Consider the following 18,066-nt stretch of genomic DNA (forward strand, 5'->3'; position numbering starts at 1 on the left):
GAAAATGAAAATGGAGAAAGAGAACCCTACTGCCTTTTGAATTTAAATTTCAAGGAGTGAAACTGTTGGCTTAAGTCCCAACACACAGACGCAGTAAAAAAACGAGGTGGTAAAAGTAAAACAATAACTTTTTACCATGACAACAAGTACTCTGCATCTATTAAACGCATAAAAGTTTTGGGATCCTATGGGATATACCACCTAATAACAAAGTGACAAAAATAATGAAAAAAGTCACATTTAGATCTATCATTTTCCTTTTATTATATGCTTTTTAATCTTAGTCCCATTTATGAGCTTTGACCCAAAATAGTGCGTTTTAAGAAAAAATTCCAAAAAATAAAATTGTTTTCAAAATAATGTCTGATCTAATGCGTTTGTGTCACATAAGCTGCCATGTCATAAAACCATAGTTGGTGACTACGGTTTTATTTTTCTAAAGTGGTTAGAAACCGTAGTTACCAACCATGGTTTTAACTTTAAGTTTAAAGCCGTAGTTGGTGACTACGGCTTTGACTTTTTTTTTTAAATGGTCAAAGCCGTAGTCACCAATTACGGTTTTAACTTTATATATATTTATATATAACTTTAATTTTTTTAATAAAAATATTATATTATTTTGATTTTAAATATACTTATTTCATTATTTTAAAAATAATAATATATGAAATTAAATAATTGATATTTTTAATTTGATATAAATATATTTTTAAATTTTATTAAAACAATATACTCTATATTTAATATAAATATATTTAGTTAATTATATTTAAATATAAATAAAATATAATAAATTATGAAAGCCTATTAAAAAACAAATAATATAAATTATTATATTAATTAATAATTTTTTATATACTATATGTAAGTGGTATATAATGTCACATGTATATAAGTTCAATTAAGTTTAAAATTTATCATATTTTAATTTAAGTTCATAATATTAAATAAATATGCTAAATTTTAAACTTAAATTAAACTTTTATATATATATATATATATATATATATATATATATATATATATATATATATGTGTGTGTGTGTGTGATATTATATACTACTTACATATAATATATAAAAAATTATTAATTAATATAATAATTTATATTATTTTTTTCTCCAAATAGGCATTTATAATTTATTTATTTTAAATAAACATAATTTATTATATTTTATTTATATTTAATTTTAATTAAATAATTATATTTATATTAAATATAGTGTCAATTGTTTTAATAAAATTTATTTATATATTTAAATAAAAATGTGATAAATTTTAAACTTAAATTAAACTTTTATATATATATATATATATATATATATATATATATATGTGTGTGTGTGTGTGTGTGTGTGAGGTATTATATACCACTTATATATAATATATAAAAAATTATTAATTAATATAATAATTTATATTACTTTTTATTTTTCTAAATAGGCATTTATAATTTATTTATTTTAAATAAATATAATTTATTATATTTTATTTTAATTAATTAATTATATTTATATTAAATATAGTGCCTATTGTTTTAATAAAATTTAAAAATATATTTTTATATCAAATTAAAAATATCAATTATTTAATTTCGTATATTATTATTTTTAAAATAATGAAATAAGTATATTTAAAATCAAAATAATATAATATTTTTATTAAAAAATTTAAAGTTATATATAAATATATATAAAGTTAAAACCGCAGTTGGTGACTATGGCTTTGACCATTTTAAAAAAATGTCAAAGTCGTAGTCACCAACTACGACTTTAAACTTAAAGTTAAAACCGTGGTTGGTAACTACGGTTTCTAACCACTTTAGAAAAATAAAACCGTAGTCACCAACTACGGTTTTATGACATAGCAGCTTATGTGGCACAGACGTATTAGATCGGGCATTATTTTGAAAACAACTTTATTTTTTGGAATGTTTTCTTAAAACGCACTATTTTGGGTCAAAGCTCCCCCATTTATTGCTGTCACATCACCAGTAAAAAACTGATAAAAGAAATAATTTTAATATTTAAATATTAACTTAGTATTTTAAAAATTTTTTAACTTAATTCTAAATAGGACTTTTAAATTGCACTTAATAATATTAAGTATTAAATAATTTATTTTTTTAATATTTTATTTTCATTAAGTACTAATAAGTAAAAAAAAAAATTAACAGATTACCTTTAGCATTAAGAAAAAGTTAAATATTTTTTTTTCTATTCAATTAAAAATTTAAGAAATAAGTAAAAAGTGAACAAAAAACTTAAAAACAGATTATTTAAAATTTGAAGATAAATTATTTTCACTAAAAAGCTAAAAAAATGATTGAAAGTGGTCCAAAATTGAACATGTTTCTAATTCACTTTGAAATTAACAAAGATTCCAATATTTGTGTCTTGAGTTCTTTTTCTCCATTCAAGCTTAATTTGTATCAGAATTGAGTCAAAGTTTGAACAACTCTAACCTAAAACAAATCTATGATATTTATAATTTTATATAAAAATATTCATTGTGTTTGGCTTTTGAATTTTAATGGAAAAATAAAGTCAAATTGTAATTATATTATTTGCTTGGTAATTATTGTAATATGTTATTCGATTTATTATTTAAATTTTGGTATAAAGAGAAAAAATTTAGCAAGAAAATATTGGGAGTGTCTTGAACCCGACCTGAACATATTTTGATACATACAATCATATTAACTTGAGTTTCACCTCATTAAAACTTGAGAAAATAAGTCCAAGTTAGAGGTTGAATTGGGTTTGAGTTACAAATTTGGTCCAACCCCTTGCTCAAGTTGTGATGTCATTTCATTCTATTAGATTATAGTTAAGAAATTAAAAAAAAAAAAAAAAAACATCTTTTAGAGTCATTCTTATAATAAAGTATTGGAAAATGGTTTTTGAAAAAAAAAAAAAAAGACTTAAAACCATTTATAAATGAAGGAAAATTTGAGTTCAAATTGTATGTACACCTACTTTCAAAAGAAATGTTCTTTGGGAAAAGACGTGTCCAAGGTTCTCCTCCATGGAATTTCATCCATTCCAATATTCATTCATCTCTCTCAACTCTCAACTATAGTATTGCATTTCAAGTTATCTTCTATTTCATTTGAAGTTAAGTGCGAGCTACAAGTGTGCCATATTCAAAGCATTAAATTTTTGTAGAGAGTATAAACTATTGATCGATTTATCTTTTTATTTTTTTCTATTTGAAGCGTCACAAGAAAGTAATTGTTGTATCTTGAAATATAATTGCTACTAAATTGTAAGTGTTTGGGCAAAGTAACTTCATTTTAAGGATATAGAGTCAAACTCTAACATCGATCAACCTTGTTTGTGAGTTTAATTTTTATTTGCTTTATTCATTCACACACTTATTGGTTTGTACAGTTTTCAATAATTAGTACAACAATCTTAAGATGAATTCTATTTTATCGTTTGATTATGATTATTTTGACACATTGTCTATGGTGAAATTTTAGAGAAGTTTATTAGAACAAACTTTAAGTGGTGGTAACAAAAAAATGATGTTGTTCCACCTCACAACTCCAAATCTTGCTCAGGTCTTGTATAAAGATGCCCCTGTTTCAAAGGACAACGAAAGTATTGTGCAAATATAAATAGTTACGGAAGCTTTGAATCATTCTAACTTCATGTGTAAAAACTACATCATCAATGGCTTGAACAATATATTAGATAATGTGTATAGTCCAATAAACAATATAAAAGAATTATGGAGTCCTTGAGGAAAAAGTATAATATAAAGAATGATGGTTTCAAGAACTTCATAATCAGCAAAGTTTAGTATGAAATTTGTATTGAACTCCAAATTACTTTCTTCCTAGGCCTTGAATCTTGTTATGTGCATGAAACTATACTGAGGACTACTAGATCCTATGCATAATGCAAACAAAACATTTAAAAACTTTTATAGCATTAGATGAAGCAGGGTAATTTCCAAGAGGGTATATACCATGTTGGCTAAAAACTTGAGCCTCAAGTAAGTATTGTAGGGACCCCTTCCCCCGATGACACGTGGCGCGCATCGTTATCCGGAGTAACTCTATTTGTACTCCCTAAGAGGACACGTGGCACATGCCCCTATCCGGGTCCCCTAGGGAGGAGCACACGGCACTAGCAAGTATCATGCCCGGGCGATGATATATCCTATCCGGATACATTGTCCGGATCATTGACTGTAGCGAGCAAGCCTTGCTAAGTCATCCCCGACAGCCTGCCACAGCCCACGTTCCGCCGCCTGAAGAGCGAAAGGATAGGAGCGATGGCAAGTCGCCTCCCACGATCTCTGACAACCGCTTGCAGGGTGATGATGACCTTGCCACCACCTTAAAGACATCATGACGAGCCAAAAAGTCTTCGTACCATTAAAGAGGGAGGCAGAGCTTCTGACACTATATAAAAGGGTCTTCACACAGGGAGAAAGGTAAGTTTGCTATCCCTGAAAAAGGCCGACAGCTTAATCTCTAGGGCCGTGGCTAACAAAACTATCGGAGGGTGTGTCCGGACATATTTTGCAGGGACAACTGAGCCAGAACTCAATCTTGGTTGACAGCGTGCGTCCACTTGGCAGCAACGTGGATCCCTGGGACACAAGGCATCAACAAGTATGTGATAATCAATCAGTTATTAGGAAGGTATAAAATTATATATATAATGGTAAATTTTGACATATATGTTGAAGATACAAATACTATGAGATATTTACTTTCAAATAGAATAAATTTCATTCATAATATCAAATTAAAGGACAATCTTATGTATTCACTTATTCAAGGTTTGTCCAAAGATCGAGTTAACTGCTCATTGAGGAGGATGATATTAAAGCCTATGATGATTAAAGTCTTCATAATGGTAATCCAACTTAGTTGACTAGAGATTTATTTCAAAGAGATAAATAAGTTATGAATGACCTAGGGTGGCAACGAGGTGTGTTCGGGATGGGTCAAGTTGCTTCAATCCAGATATTGTCTCATTTATTCAAAATAATTCTCGTCTTTGCCTTAGTAAAATAAAATAAAATAGGGTTTGACGGGTGTGTAGATTTCCCATACTTGCCCTTCCTTGTTCCGTTTAGTTTTTTATTTATTTAAATAATTTAAATTTTTTTTAATTACATTAAAAATAAATCTATTTTATAAATAATTAAAATATTACAATTTTTTTTATAAACTTATATCATTAAAAATTAAAATTTTATATGTATTAAAAATGGGAAAAATAAAAAAATTAAATTAAATTATTTTTTAAAATTAACTTTATATATAATCAGGACGAGTGAGGGTGGGGTGACAAGATAGTACTCAAACATGCCCTGAACTTGCCTTGGGTTTTAAAAAATAAAATCTCAAATCCTCTCCTAACCTATTTATTTAATCCTAAACCCGTTCTATTAAGGACAGGTAGAGTAGATACAAAAAAAAATTCATCTCATTGTCATCCTTATGAATGACTAAAAGAAATGTTATAAGTGAATCAAAGCATTTACAAGGGAATGAAAATTTGAGTTCAAAGTGTTTGGACATGTATTTTAAAAAATCATGTTTTTTTTAAAAAAAAATGTTATAATGTCTTAAAATAAAACCTTTCTGATAGATATATCTAGTGTCATAGAGACCAGACCTCTCCAATAGCCACCACCTACAACTATAAATAAGGTGAAATTTTATCAATTTCGACTTTCATTTAGGGATGGCAATGGGGCAGGTTTTTTCGAGTACCTGCCCCGCCCTACCCCTAATGGGACGAGGATCAATTTTAATAAACGGATCTGGAATGGGTTTGAGAATTTTTTTTAAAACCCGGGGCGGGTTCAGGTATTGCCCTGTCCCGCCCCGATTATATATAAAATTAATTTAATTTAAAATTTAAAATTAATTTAATTTAAACTTTAAAATTAATTTAATTTATTTTTTATTTTACTATTTTTAATATATATATATATATATATATATATATATATATATAATAATAATAAAATATTTTTAATAAAATAAGTTATAAAAAATATAATTATTTAATTATTTATAAAATAGATTTATTTTAATGTAATTAAAATTTTAAAAAAAATTAAAATTCAAAAAAAAGTTAAATGGGCGAGGCCGGGCGGGTATGGAAATTTATTAGACCTGCCTCGCCCTGTTTAATTTTTTAAATAGGATGGGGATGATAATTATTTTGAATAAACGGACAGGGTTAGGATGGGGGCCCGCCTTGTTGCCATCCCTACTTTCATTCATCATTCTCTTAAGTACAATGTTCCATTCCAAGTCATTCTCATTTCATTCCAAGTATAAGTTACAAATATGTAGAATCTAAAACCTAAGCTTTTGCAGGCAATACAAATCATTGATTGATTTAAAGCACTACTATCACAAGATAGTGATCATTGTATCATAGAGGAACAAATTCTTCATGAGGATAAAAAATCAAATTCTAACATCGATTAACTTATTTATGAAGTTAATTTCTATTTACTTTATTTATTTATAGACTTATAGGTCATATGGTTTTCAATAATTTAAACAACATAAAATTGATGACATCGTTTCAAAAGGAACAAATTAAATAAAAGCTTCATATTTATATAAAATTTAAAAGAAATTATTTAAGTAATCTCATATTTATATTTAAAGAAGCAGTTAGTTGTCATAGACCAAGCATACGAGTGACAATTGAAGTTGATTTGGAACCAGGAGACACAAGAAGAGACAATTGAGGATGGAGCTTGTTTCCCAATCCAAGGCATCCTACTATCTATTGGATGTCTCACAAGACACTTCAATTGTCATACATGTTGAATTGCCCATGAGTAAATAGTATGAAAAATATTAGTTGTAAAGTCACCTTTGCTATTTTCTAGTGTTGATATTTGCCATTGAAGATTACATTTTTCATTAGTATATGAAAAATATAGTAAATAAAAAATAACCAAATATATATATATATATATATATATATATATATATATATACCTTTCATTCATGTCTTATTCACTTTTCTTTGTACCTAACTCTCATTAGCAACTTTTTATTAAATCTAACACTAATTAAAAATATATAATAAAATTATTAAAAATAATTGTGTATATATAGCACCACCTAAAAATTTGTTTTTAAGGAAAAAGACCAAGATGACAATACTCGTTTCAAATACTTTGGTTAGACCATTGTGATATAACTCAAATAATTAACAAACTAAATCAATACAATAAAAATAATTGATAAATGGAATATTGTAATCCCCGGGTAGATAAGTTATGGGAAGTAGAAGTGTAACTTGAGTGAGTTCATTTGATCCAACTTGATGTTTGGATGAGTTTGGACAATCATTTTCAATATTTTGGTTGGGTTTGAGTTAAAATTTTTCAAGTCGAATTCAATTTGGGTTAGGTTTTGACCAAGGTTCAAATAATTAGAACTTAAACTGAACTAGATTTAATGTGTTTTATAATATTTATAATATATATTATTTTATATAATAATATTAATTTTTCTTTATGTTTTTAAGAAAAAAAATTATATTATATTATATTATATACTTTTTCAATTTAAAAAAAATATATAAATTTATATTTTTTTGGTAGCTATCTTGAATATTTGTCCTATTTACTATTTAAATTTTCATATAAATACAATTTTTTTTTTTTAATTATTATAGATGGATTTTGAATTATGCAACTTCATCAACCTAAATTCAACTTGAGTCTAATATAATAAACTTGAACCTAACTTGAACAATATGAACTCAACCAAAGTTTTAAAAAATGAGTTGCGATCCGATTTAGGTTGAATATCTTAAGTTAGAAATAAAATATGATTGAGTTTATGTTGATTATTTCTTAATTTGGGATAAGTTTGGATTAACCATCAATCTAACCAACTTGCCCAAGTTGCAACCTTATTAAACCTAATTATAAGCAAAACAATTGAATTTTTTTAGAGTAGGCAATGGAGCTAATCTTATATCATGTCTAATACTCCCTTATGTTGCTATCCAAGAAGGCAACATGGTGGTCTAGTGAAAATACCAATTATTACTAGGAGAGAGAGAGAGAGAGAGAGAGTATTTGAAAGGATTTGAGGAAAGAAATTTACTATATGTTTGATTCTAGAGACACACTAATAAAAAGAAAAATAATTAAGAAAAAAATGATTTTCCATGTTCTTGGTTTACCATAAAAAAGTGAAAATATTAAATATAATTAAAATTAATTTAAAACCTGATTTTTATAATTAATAGTAAATTCATATACCAATTCAAAGAAAAAATATTTTATAATTATAATAAACATATCATTTTAATATTTTTCTAACAAGTATAAGTAACCTTTTTAATGAATTAACAACTTTAAGGGTTTATTTTTTATCAATAATAATAATCTTCGAGACTAATATTAAAAAATAAATGATTTTAAAAACTGCTTAGAAAAAATTTAATAGGTTAATTTTATTAACTTCTTTTAAAGTTTCAATTAAATGTATCTAAATCTTATAAAGATTTAAAATTTCATCAAATATTTTTTCTATCTTTTTCATTTTTTTTATTTTGGAGCTTAGCTATATATATATATATATATATATGTATGAATGTACATGTATAGATAGGAGATGATTATTTCCGTCTATGAAAATCTGACGAGAACGGAAACGGATCTACTTTCTTTACATTCTAATTTCTACAAACCCAAAACGGCGAACCCAATGAGGGCATTTGGTGTTTACTCACACACAGCTCTATAAGCCCATTCCCTTTCTTCCTCACAGATCCCACTCTCTTCAAACCCTACATTTTTTCTCTTCAATTTCCATCTCAATTTCCGTTTTCTTTTCCAATTCACTCTTCTACGCGTTTCTGATCCGTTAATCCCCTCCACTTCCTCGCTCTGCACTAAATGCGATGGTGGTCTGCAAATGCCGAAAGGTACACATCCATGTATCCCTGCATCAATTGATGATTGATTGAAACTCGTATGAATTTTGTGTTTTCTGTTGTGGTGTTGAAATGCGTGATTGCTTTTGGTGGTGTGGGTTTCAGATCTGATTGTCTCGGCGATCTCCGAGTTTTGGGTTTTTTGGACTGTTTGGATTGGTGTTCGGTTCTAGATTTATTGAAATTTGTAAATTGTGATTGGTCTATGCTGTTTGTGTAGCTTGGTGTGATGTAATTTAGCTTTTGGTGTTGTTGTTTGGAGTTAATTCGAAATTTGGGTTTAAACTGCAACTTTGAAGACTGACATGTGAGGAGGTTTTGCGTTTCAGGCAACCAAGTTGTACTGTTTCGTGCACAAGGTCCCGGTTTGTGGAGAATGCATCTGTTTTCCTGAGCACCAAATATGCGTGGTACGGATATTGGATTTTTGCTTGTTTGACTTATGTTTTATGTGCTGCGGATTTTCGCAAGCATTTGTTTGGATTATGTTTTATGTCTCTTTCCATCATTTACCACCATTTGAATTTTGTGCGTGTTGCAAAAATTTGTAGTTTGGTTAATCTATTGTTTTGGAGTTTGCTAAGAAGAGTTTTTGGTCTCAGAATGAAATACTACACTGGGATTTTTTGTTGAGATTATGGGAACTGTTGTTTGTTATTTTGAGAAAGAGTACATGATCATGAGGATGGATGAACAGTGGTTGGCTCAGTTTGATTGCATGTCTCTTATTATTCTATTGAATGGTATTTGCCTTTTTTGATGATGTAAGTTGGTTTTATATTCTAGTGGGCTCCTTGAACAACCTTGATTTCTTTTTTGGGCTAATAAATTTGTAGAAACTCAACTAATTTCACCTGAGAAATTCTCATCCCAATGTTTTTAATGATTTTTTTTAATGAATTTCATTCACCTTAGATATGATTTAATAGGGTATTAGGAAGACTTTTTTGGTCTTGCTTTATTTTACATATTTATTTATTTTTGGGTATTAAATTAAACTGCTTAGATAGATTGACTTGAAGCTGTAACTGTTTCTGTCAAGTGTTAATTAACATAATAGAGAATAGGTTTATAAGGGTAATAATTTGTGGAAAACTCTGAGTTGCATTCACCTGCATCTGGATCCATGTAGCAGTGTTAATACATGACTGCTATTTTCCCTTTTGTGTGTCTGTGCATCTGCTGCATCCATATATTCATGCAACCAAAATAGTTCTTGTTGTCCATATGGTGGTCGCAGCAATTTCAGGCACCATGCTGAATTTATCTTGACATTTATCCTAGGTCCGTACGTACTCAGAATGGGTGATAGATGCAGAGTATGATTGGCCTCCAACATGTTGTCTTTGTCAAGCGGCACTCCAAGAGGGGACGGATTCTCAAACGACTCGATTAGGCTGCTTGCGTATGTGCTCTGTTTGATTTAGTCATTGCCTCCTATATGCAATTTTTCTCTTTGAAAGAAAGCCTATTATTGTCATTCTGCATAACTTAATATTTTCTTTTTGGCTTATTTTAGATATCATACACACAAATTGTTTGGTTTCACATATTAAAAGTTTTCCTCCGCACACTGCACCAGCTGGATATGCATGTCCTGCATGTTCCACTTCGGTAAGTATTGCCTTTAGAAGTTATCCATAATTTTATCTACTTTGGTTGATTTCATTTTTTTTCCTTCTTAATTAATAAATCATGGCTGGAAGTGGTAGCAGTTGCTAGTATTCTTGGAGAAAAAATTAGTAATAACAAGCATTTTTTAAAATTTCACAATGTGTTGTTACCTTTCTTCTCTCTCTCTCTCTTTTGTTTAAAAATTAATTAGTTTTATACTACTGAATGTGTTTTTAAAGATAAAGAACTGAAAGGTCTAAAAGATGCATATGAGCAGCAGATTAACATGGGCAACTACTGCATAACACCGAGATACAAAATCAAACAAGGCAAAGTGGTTTCCTATTGGCGAATCAATTGTTGAAGGACTCTGCTTCACTGCAGTGAGTCTCTTGCATTAATGTAAATGCTCTTACTGAAGCTCTAGGTTCTGGTTAATTTAGAACTCCTAGAAGCTAAAATTTTTGGTTAATTTAGAATTGAAAGAGGCTCAATTCTTGAAGATTTTACTACTGTTTGGAGTGGCTCAAAAGTCTCTCAGTGGATAATTAGTTTATGACTGTCCCGCTGCAGTCCAATGTGACACTGGGATTCTAAGTAATTTGAGTGATTTCTGGTCTGTCTCTGGCGTCATTTAGACATCCTTGATATTTACTGGCTACTTGTCTGTTGGTAGTGAAATATTTTCAAATTTTTAGTTTTTTAATTAATTAGTTCTGAGTAACCCTCCTACACTGTTGATTCCCATTAATTTATCTATTACCCCTCTTTCTCTTAGTTTGTTATATTAGGGAAGTAGTCCCATTAAATCTATCTCTCTTTCTCATACATATAATTCTTGTATTGGAACGATAACTTTTTCTTTAGTGCTAAAGAAAGAAACATTTAAAGTTTCTCTCTGATTATATATTTTTCATTCCTCATCAACTTCTATGGGAAGTGATTTTTTCTGCAAGTAATTATTTTATTCTAGACCATCTTTGCCCTTTTATATAAAAAATGACTTTGACAGGGCTAAAATTTTGTGTGTTGGTCTGTTTCATCTCTTCAAGAAAAATGTTAATCTGATAATAATAGCCCTTTTGATGATCAAATATTCACCAAAGATGTTTTTACGTTATTATGTTTTACTACTACTACGACAATTATTGTTATTATTATTATTATTATTGTTTATTACAAGGTTCCTGTCCATCACTTAAGGGCTAGTTGCATATGAAAAGTGAAAGCAATTAAAATTTATCTTGTGATCTCTAAATGCTTAATGCCATTCCTCCTAATGGATCATTATCTACAACAAGATGTGTTCTGAATTTTGCAAAATAGTAAACACTCAATCATGCTACCTCCTTCCGGCCTTTTGTCAATTTTCAACAAATTATGTTGACCATTTTGGCTTTGTCAATGTTAAGACTTTAACGGAAATATTTGTCAGGTATACATTGTTGACTTGTTACTTAACAATTTAAACTGTTAAGTTAAACACTAGTAACTTGGCATGGTATCAAAGTTTTCATGTGAACCCCATTGCCTATATATTATCCCTCATTGATTTCACCCATTCACAAACAAGAGGAGGCTTCATGCAAGAGATTTGTTAGTTGGACATACATTGTTGGCTCATCAACTCACAACTTAAGCTTTTGGGTTTAATCGGTAGATTGACAAGTCTTTATGGTGTTATTTTAGACCTTTGTTCCTTCCATGCTGGTTTTAGGTCTAATTCATTTCTGATGATGCTTTGTTTGTGTAGATATGGCCCCCTAAAAGCATTAGAGATTCAGGGTCACGTCTTCATTCAAAATTGAAGGAAGCTATCATGCAGGTAAAGTCCATGCCACATTCCTAGATTATTGTAAACATGTTCTCGCTTTAATGAAATGTGACAATCACTATTTACTGTTTCTTTATTTGTACAATTACTGTTCTATTGACCTGCTGAACTTCTTTAGCATTGTATTAGAATGCATTATGCGTGTTGAGTTGTAACTTGTAATGCCAACAGGTGCTACTTTGGGTTGCCTCCCTTTTTAGGCACTCTTTGTTTTGCCTATCCGCTAAGTGTTAGATAGATTTAATTCCTAGATCTTAGGACACGAGTACATTGTCAAATTGAATTGTATGACTAAGAACATCCTCCAACTTGAGGCTAAGTTTACTTGCAAGGAATTTGGAATTGCCAAATTCGTTTTTTTATCTTTGTTTGGCATCATTATCGGATCCATATTTGTCATTGGGCAAGTCAGACACATATTCCATGTGACGGCTGGCTCCCAAATGTGTAGATATTGTTTGCTCCGGGCTTAAAGGGCTCTCACAACTTTCAAATGCATCTATGGGATTAAAAGGAGCCCATACATATATAGTGCTAAGAACTTTTTTCCCTAACCCCAAGCCCCCCGCCCCCCCCCCCCCCCCCCACAAGACACAATGTCCTTGTTGTGTGTCCCACGGGATTGCAGGGTTGAATAAATAAGCACCCCTTATGAAGCCAAACAAACCCCTGCACCTGGGTTGGGGATCAGCTTTGATACATCACAACCTGCTCCAAACTGTGTAGATGTTGTTCACTATGGGCCCAAACATCCCTCATGGCATTAAAACTTGTTTACAAGATTAAGAGGAGCTCATATATATATATAGAGGGCAAAAACATTTTCCCCTGTCCAATGTGGGATACCACATTCCATATCCAAACCATTGTCAATATTTGACATGTGTGATTCTCATACTTTGCAGTGTCTATGTGACATAAGTTCTAATTTATGGAAGCACATCCATTTTTGAATTCTTCTCCATGGGTTTCCCTACTAGCTACATGCTTAGCATTCCAACATGCATGGTTGTATGACTAGGTTTCCAAGGCATCATTTTGTCATTAAACTAGGGGGAAGTAAAAGGATATCCATGGGCTGAAGGCCTTTTGAGGGGACTCTGATAGTTGGTTATTGAAATATATCAAAATATCAACGTGTTAAAAATTCTGTTAATTTAACCAAATCTCTAAGATGATATGTTGCCCAATGGTGCATCTATGGTCCAAATGTTCCTATAAAAATCTAGGTGCTGTCATGAAAGTTGGTTAGGGTCTTAGAATTTTTTATTGTAGTTGATATTATGGATTTCACATCATATTTCTTGTTTGTTTGTGAGTTGTATGTGCATCATGAAGCTGCTTGCAAACATCAAGATTTCTTCATTTAGCAGTGGAAAAAATTTCAATGTGGAATCATACAGTTTTTTAATGTCAAGTTTTCTTCACCAGTAGAAGAAGAAATTTTGAGAGTCTTGATTATCGTATTTAAGTGGTGTAAATCTTCCAATATCTTCATATCCTTCAATGTGGGAAGGTGAAGCTGGTTGTCATATCTTTGGAGTCTCTGCTGATCATTTTGGTTGGCTACTTTGCTGGACTTTAAAACCTTGGTATAAGAACTTCTTTCAAAATTGATTGGCAACATTTTGCTCACTTGTGATTTTGGGAGAATGTTGTGGACTCCTTGTATGAAATTTTGCCCTATTGGGTTGCTGAGATTAATCTAAAGTTGATTGAAGCTCACTGGTATATCCCCTGTTTTGGGGTTTTAGATTTAGTATGACTTTGGCTCTTATTCTCCTCTTCTTCTTTCTTTTAATTTTCGAGATGATATTTGCAAACCAAGGGCTGATCTCTGTTGCTTCTAATGGTTCTGTGTAATTTTAAAATGGGAGAGTGCATGTGGGACTACATGATAGATCCATATACTGTAGTCATTGTTTGTGGATCACTATTTCAAATCAACTGTTATAGCAATGCTACAAATTATAAATATGTGGCTAAAATATGTAGCAGGATAATAAGCTGGGGAACTCTGTGGTGTATTAAATAAGTAGAAGGTTCCTTTGCAGGAGAGCTGACCTTGTTGATCTTGCTAAACTCCCTGCTTTTGGATAACTCTGGTTTGCTCTTATGTGCAGACTGGCATGGAAAAGAACTTATTTGGAAATCATCCAGTTTCATTACCAGCAGTGGAATCTCGTAGTCCTCCTCCTGCTTTTGCCTCAGATCCTCTGATGCATGTCTCTGCTACAAGCTCATCACCCTCAATAGCAAAGGATGAAACAAACTTTACTGATGGTTACTCATCTGCCAATGGAACTGGCCCTTCTAAACTTTCCGTATCAGATATTGTGGAAATAGATGGTCCTAGCTCAGCAGGGAATGCGCAGATCTCTAATCATGAGACAAATTTTATGAAAAGCACAAGTCCCTCTGGTGTAAGACGATTTTGCTGTTAAAATATGGCATCTAGATTATATACTATTCAAATCATTCTCTGATTGCATATATGTGCCAATTTGATGAAAAAGAGTATGGGTGTGCACATTTGATGTGCTTTTTCATATATGTTTTTAACTTGTTGTCTTGTACAAATCTGATTTGATTATTGTTTTGCAACACAGCCTGGTGCTACAACGCGAAAGAGTGGATTATATGTTGAAAGGCAAAACTCCGAAATCTCTTATTATGCTGATGATGATGAAGATGGGACGCATAAGAAGTACACTCGAAGGGGTGGGTATAAAATTTTTAGCATGTTTTGCAACTGCTAGGACTTAATTATATGACCACCTTGAGGACAGATTTTGCCAGAGCTTCCATTAGAATGAAGCAATCTTGAACTAATCAAAATTATTTCATATCTTCCTGGTGTTAACCCTGATATAAAATAAAAAATAAAAAAATGAAAGAAAAAAAAGAGAGAGAAGGTGTTTTTTAATCCATTTTTTCTGTTTTCATTTTTTTGTTTATTCCAACGTATCAAAGAAAATAATTGAGGGTGTTTCTTAATCCATTTTTACTGTGTTCTTATTTAATCTTGTTTAATGCATGCTTTTGCTGTCATTTCTTGCAACTCTGCTGATTGAATGCAAAATTTGAATTTAAACTAATGGGAATTTCAATTGCAGGTCCTTTCCACCACAAGTTTCTTAGAGCATTGCTGCCTTTCTGGTCTTCTGCACTGCCAACTTTACCAGTGACTGCACCTTCACGGAAAGATGCATCAAATGCAGATGATGTCCTGGAATCTCGTCCACGGCATCAGAGATCTTCTCGGATGGATCCAAGAAAAGTCCTTCTTATCATAGCAATAATGTAATGTCAACTCACTCATCTCTTTTTTCACTTTCTTCTTTGCAATTTATATTTTTGTTTTTCCTGAAATGAGAATAGCTTGAAAAAAGGAACAAGAAAAATTGGAGGAACAGAAGAGGGACACGAAAAAGAAAAACAAAAGGCAAGATATGAATGTTTAACAACTAGATCAAGTGGTTCAAGGCTCTGTTTCCATGGTAAATAGGCTAGATGAGGGACTACTCTAGGATGACACAGATTTTGGCACACTATGGTGGATGAACATGTATAGGATCAAAGTTTGATGCAGTTTAAAATCCTCTCAATAGGATGGTTTCAACTAAGACACATCTTTTTACTGGTAGCCATATCGATTTCTCATGAGTAGATGATGGGATCATCTTAGTGTGGATATTGCCCTGTATGACTTAATGGATGCCCTTATTGGAGTACATAAAAGGTCTTCCACCTTGATACTGATATGGTGGTCATAGTCATTACTATCATTAAAGTCCCAACACAAGCAAACAGTAAAATTGGGAACAAAAAAGAACAAAACTATATTAACTGATGTAAATATTCCATAATCGTGCGCAGGGCATGCATGGCAACTATGGGTATTCTGTACTACAGACTTGCACAACGTGGTTTGGGAAAAGAGATGCCTGATGATGAGCAGCAGTGATTTATCATACAAGGTTGTATTGAAATTTGGGTGACAATTTTTATTTCACTTAACATGCAGATTGTCTGTGCTGCAGTGCCTGGTGGTTCTGCTGCTTCTTGTTTTTGTTCAGTTCCTGCCTCTCATGGATACGTTGCTTGTTTCAGTGAATCACACAAATACATAATCCTTGTGAATTTTCATTTCACTGTCTGCTGGAGCATAATGTTACACAATCTTCACTCTTCAATCTTCCTTTCTTTTCTGCTTACCATTTTGTGCTGTTGAATTGGAGAATCAGGTTTGAGGCAAGACACTTTCTCAGAACTGGGTGTGCTTGTAATTATCTATTTCCAGTCAATAAGCTTGCAACATATGAAATGGGTTCAACGTCCAATCACGAAACCCTTGGCAAAAGAGCATGAATCGAAATATAGTTACTGCACCAAAACTAGGCACAGAGAGCCAACCAGACTGACCTAATGGATAAATTAGGAATACAGAAACAAAAACAACAATTAGAGCTTTACCAACTCAGTTCTAAATGAGTCTCGTCCTTATTGTTTAGTTTCTGAGAGATTATGTGGGGTTATCTCTCAGAGATCTATGAGATAGTTCTGGTGAAAAAGGAGTAACAAACAATTCGTAGAATAAAATGATAGGTTTTTTTTTTTTTTATAACTATTTATGCTTTTGCCCATGCAAGAAGCACTAAGGGCATCAACCGCTAGACTTTGGAATAGAGGGGAATGACAAAATTCTGACAGCCTTTGGTACAAAATACAAATCTTTTCAGAATGGTGACATCTACTGCTGACTTTGGGGGCCCAAAAGGAAACCAGAAGAAACCGCGTTAGAAGTCAAGATCCTTTCTTATATGGAAAGTACACCTGAAAAAATTTAGTAGAGATTGCGTCGATCTTTTATGTCTGAAACTTTATTTAAGGAAAAGAGAATGTAAAAGGTGACATAATCGAAAGCTCCTTTCTGGAATAAGGAGAAGATAATTTTTACCATATAACATTTAAGCCCTTAGTGCCATCTTATGAAACAATGAGAGTATATTGTAGATGGTAAGATGTCTAATGTTTGAATTTTGACCTTCGTCACTAAAAATTAATAGGTAAAATAGTTTTCAAAGGGGGAAAATTTGAAGGTTTGATAGTTTTACAATACCATGAAATTCATGATAGCCACTAATTATCTTAGAAATTTGTAGAAACACCCTGATTTATCTATAATTTATAAATAAAAATTACACATAAATAATAGTTCATAATGAATATATTAGAGTTTGGACCAATTGATACTTTATAATTGACAAATATTTTTTTCAACAACTTAATACTCTAATCTTATTTGAAAATCATTTTTTATTGTATACATGTACTACGTATATTTGAATTTAGGTATTGATTGATAAGATCTTGAAGACAACTTGAACTTTCTTTTTCAACGATGTTCCTTTTAGAAGTAAAGAAATCAAATCAAAGATGTCATTTACAATAAAATAGATGCATAATCACACAATAAATTAATGCTTCAATATATTAAATTGGGGACTTGATGTGATGATGGTATAAAGTGCAATGAACTAAAATAGGGATCTTATAAAAAAAAGTAAGAATGATCATGAAACTATCTTTCTAATCTATTGTAACTTAGTTGGATAGCGAAGTTAGAAGGATTAAGAAGAAATATCTTATAAAAATAAGATGATT

The 18,066-nt window shown here is 30.9% G+C and overlaps 1 protein-coding gene across 1 annotated transcript; it reads left to right on the forward strand.

Moving 5' to 3' along the window:
- Positions 1 to 8,679: 8,679 nt before the first annotated feature.
- Positions 8,680 to 16,669, forward strand: LOC117911861 (zinc finger protein-like 1). The gene is made up of 9 exons (XM_034826285.1): positions 8,680 to 8,942; positions 9,281 to 9,361; positions 10,236 to 10,356; positions 10,471 to 10,565; positions 12,319 to 12,390; positions 14,523 to 14,822; positions 15,009 to 15,120; positions 15,516 to 15,702; positions 16,279 to 16,669. Exons 1-9 carry the CDS (start codon positions 8,919 to 8,921, stop codon positions 16,364 to 16,366), a joined length of 1,080 nt encoding a protein of 359 aa, XP_034682176.1. The 5' UTR covers positions 8,680 to 8,918; the 3' UTR covers positions 16,367 to 16,669.
- The last annotated feature ends 1,397 nt before the right edge of the window (positions 16,670 to 18,066 follow it).

The sequence above is a fragment of the Vitis riparia genome, chromosome 3, assembly GCF_004353265.1.
Source record: "Vitis riparia cultivar Riparia Gloire de Montpellier isolate 1030 chromosome 3, EGFV_Vit.rip_1.0, whole genome shotgun sequence".
NCBI lineage: Eukaryota > Viridiplantae > Streptophyta > Magnoliopsida > Vitales > Vitaceae > Vitis > Vitis riparia.

What these genes read in the sequence shown, in the direction of transcription:
- LOC117911861 (XM_034826285.1), top strand. Translation starts at nt 8,919, where the DNA reads ATGGTGGTCTGCAAATGCCGAAAG. An exon ending in TAAGAAGTACACTCGAAGGG is followed by an intron (nt 15,121 to 15,515) that starts GTGGGTATAAAA and finishes TTTCAATTGCAG; the next exon opens with GTCCTTTCCACCACAAGTTT. An exon ending in CTTCTTATCATAGCAATAAT is followed by an intron (nt 15,703 to 16,278) that starts GTAATGTCAACT and finishes AATCGTGCGCAG; the next exon opens with GGCATGCATGGCAACTATGG.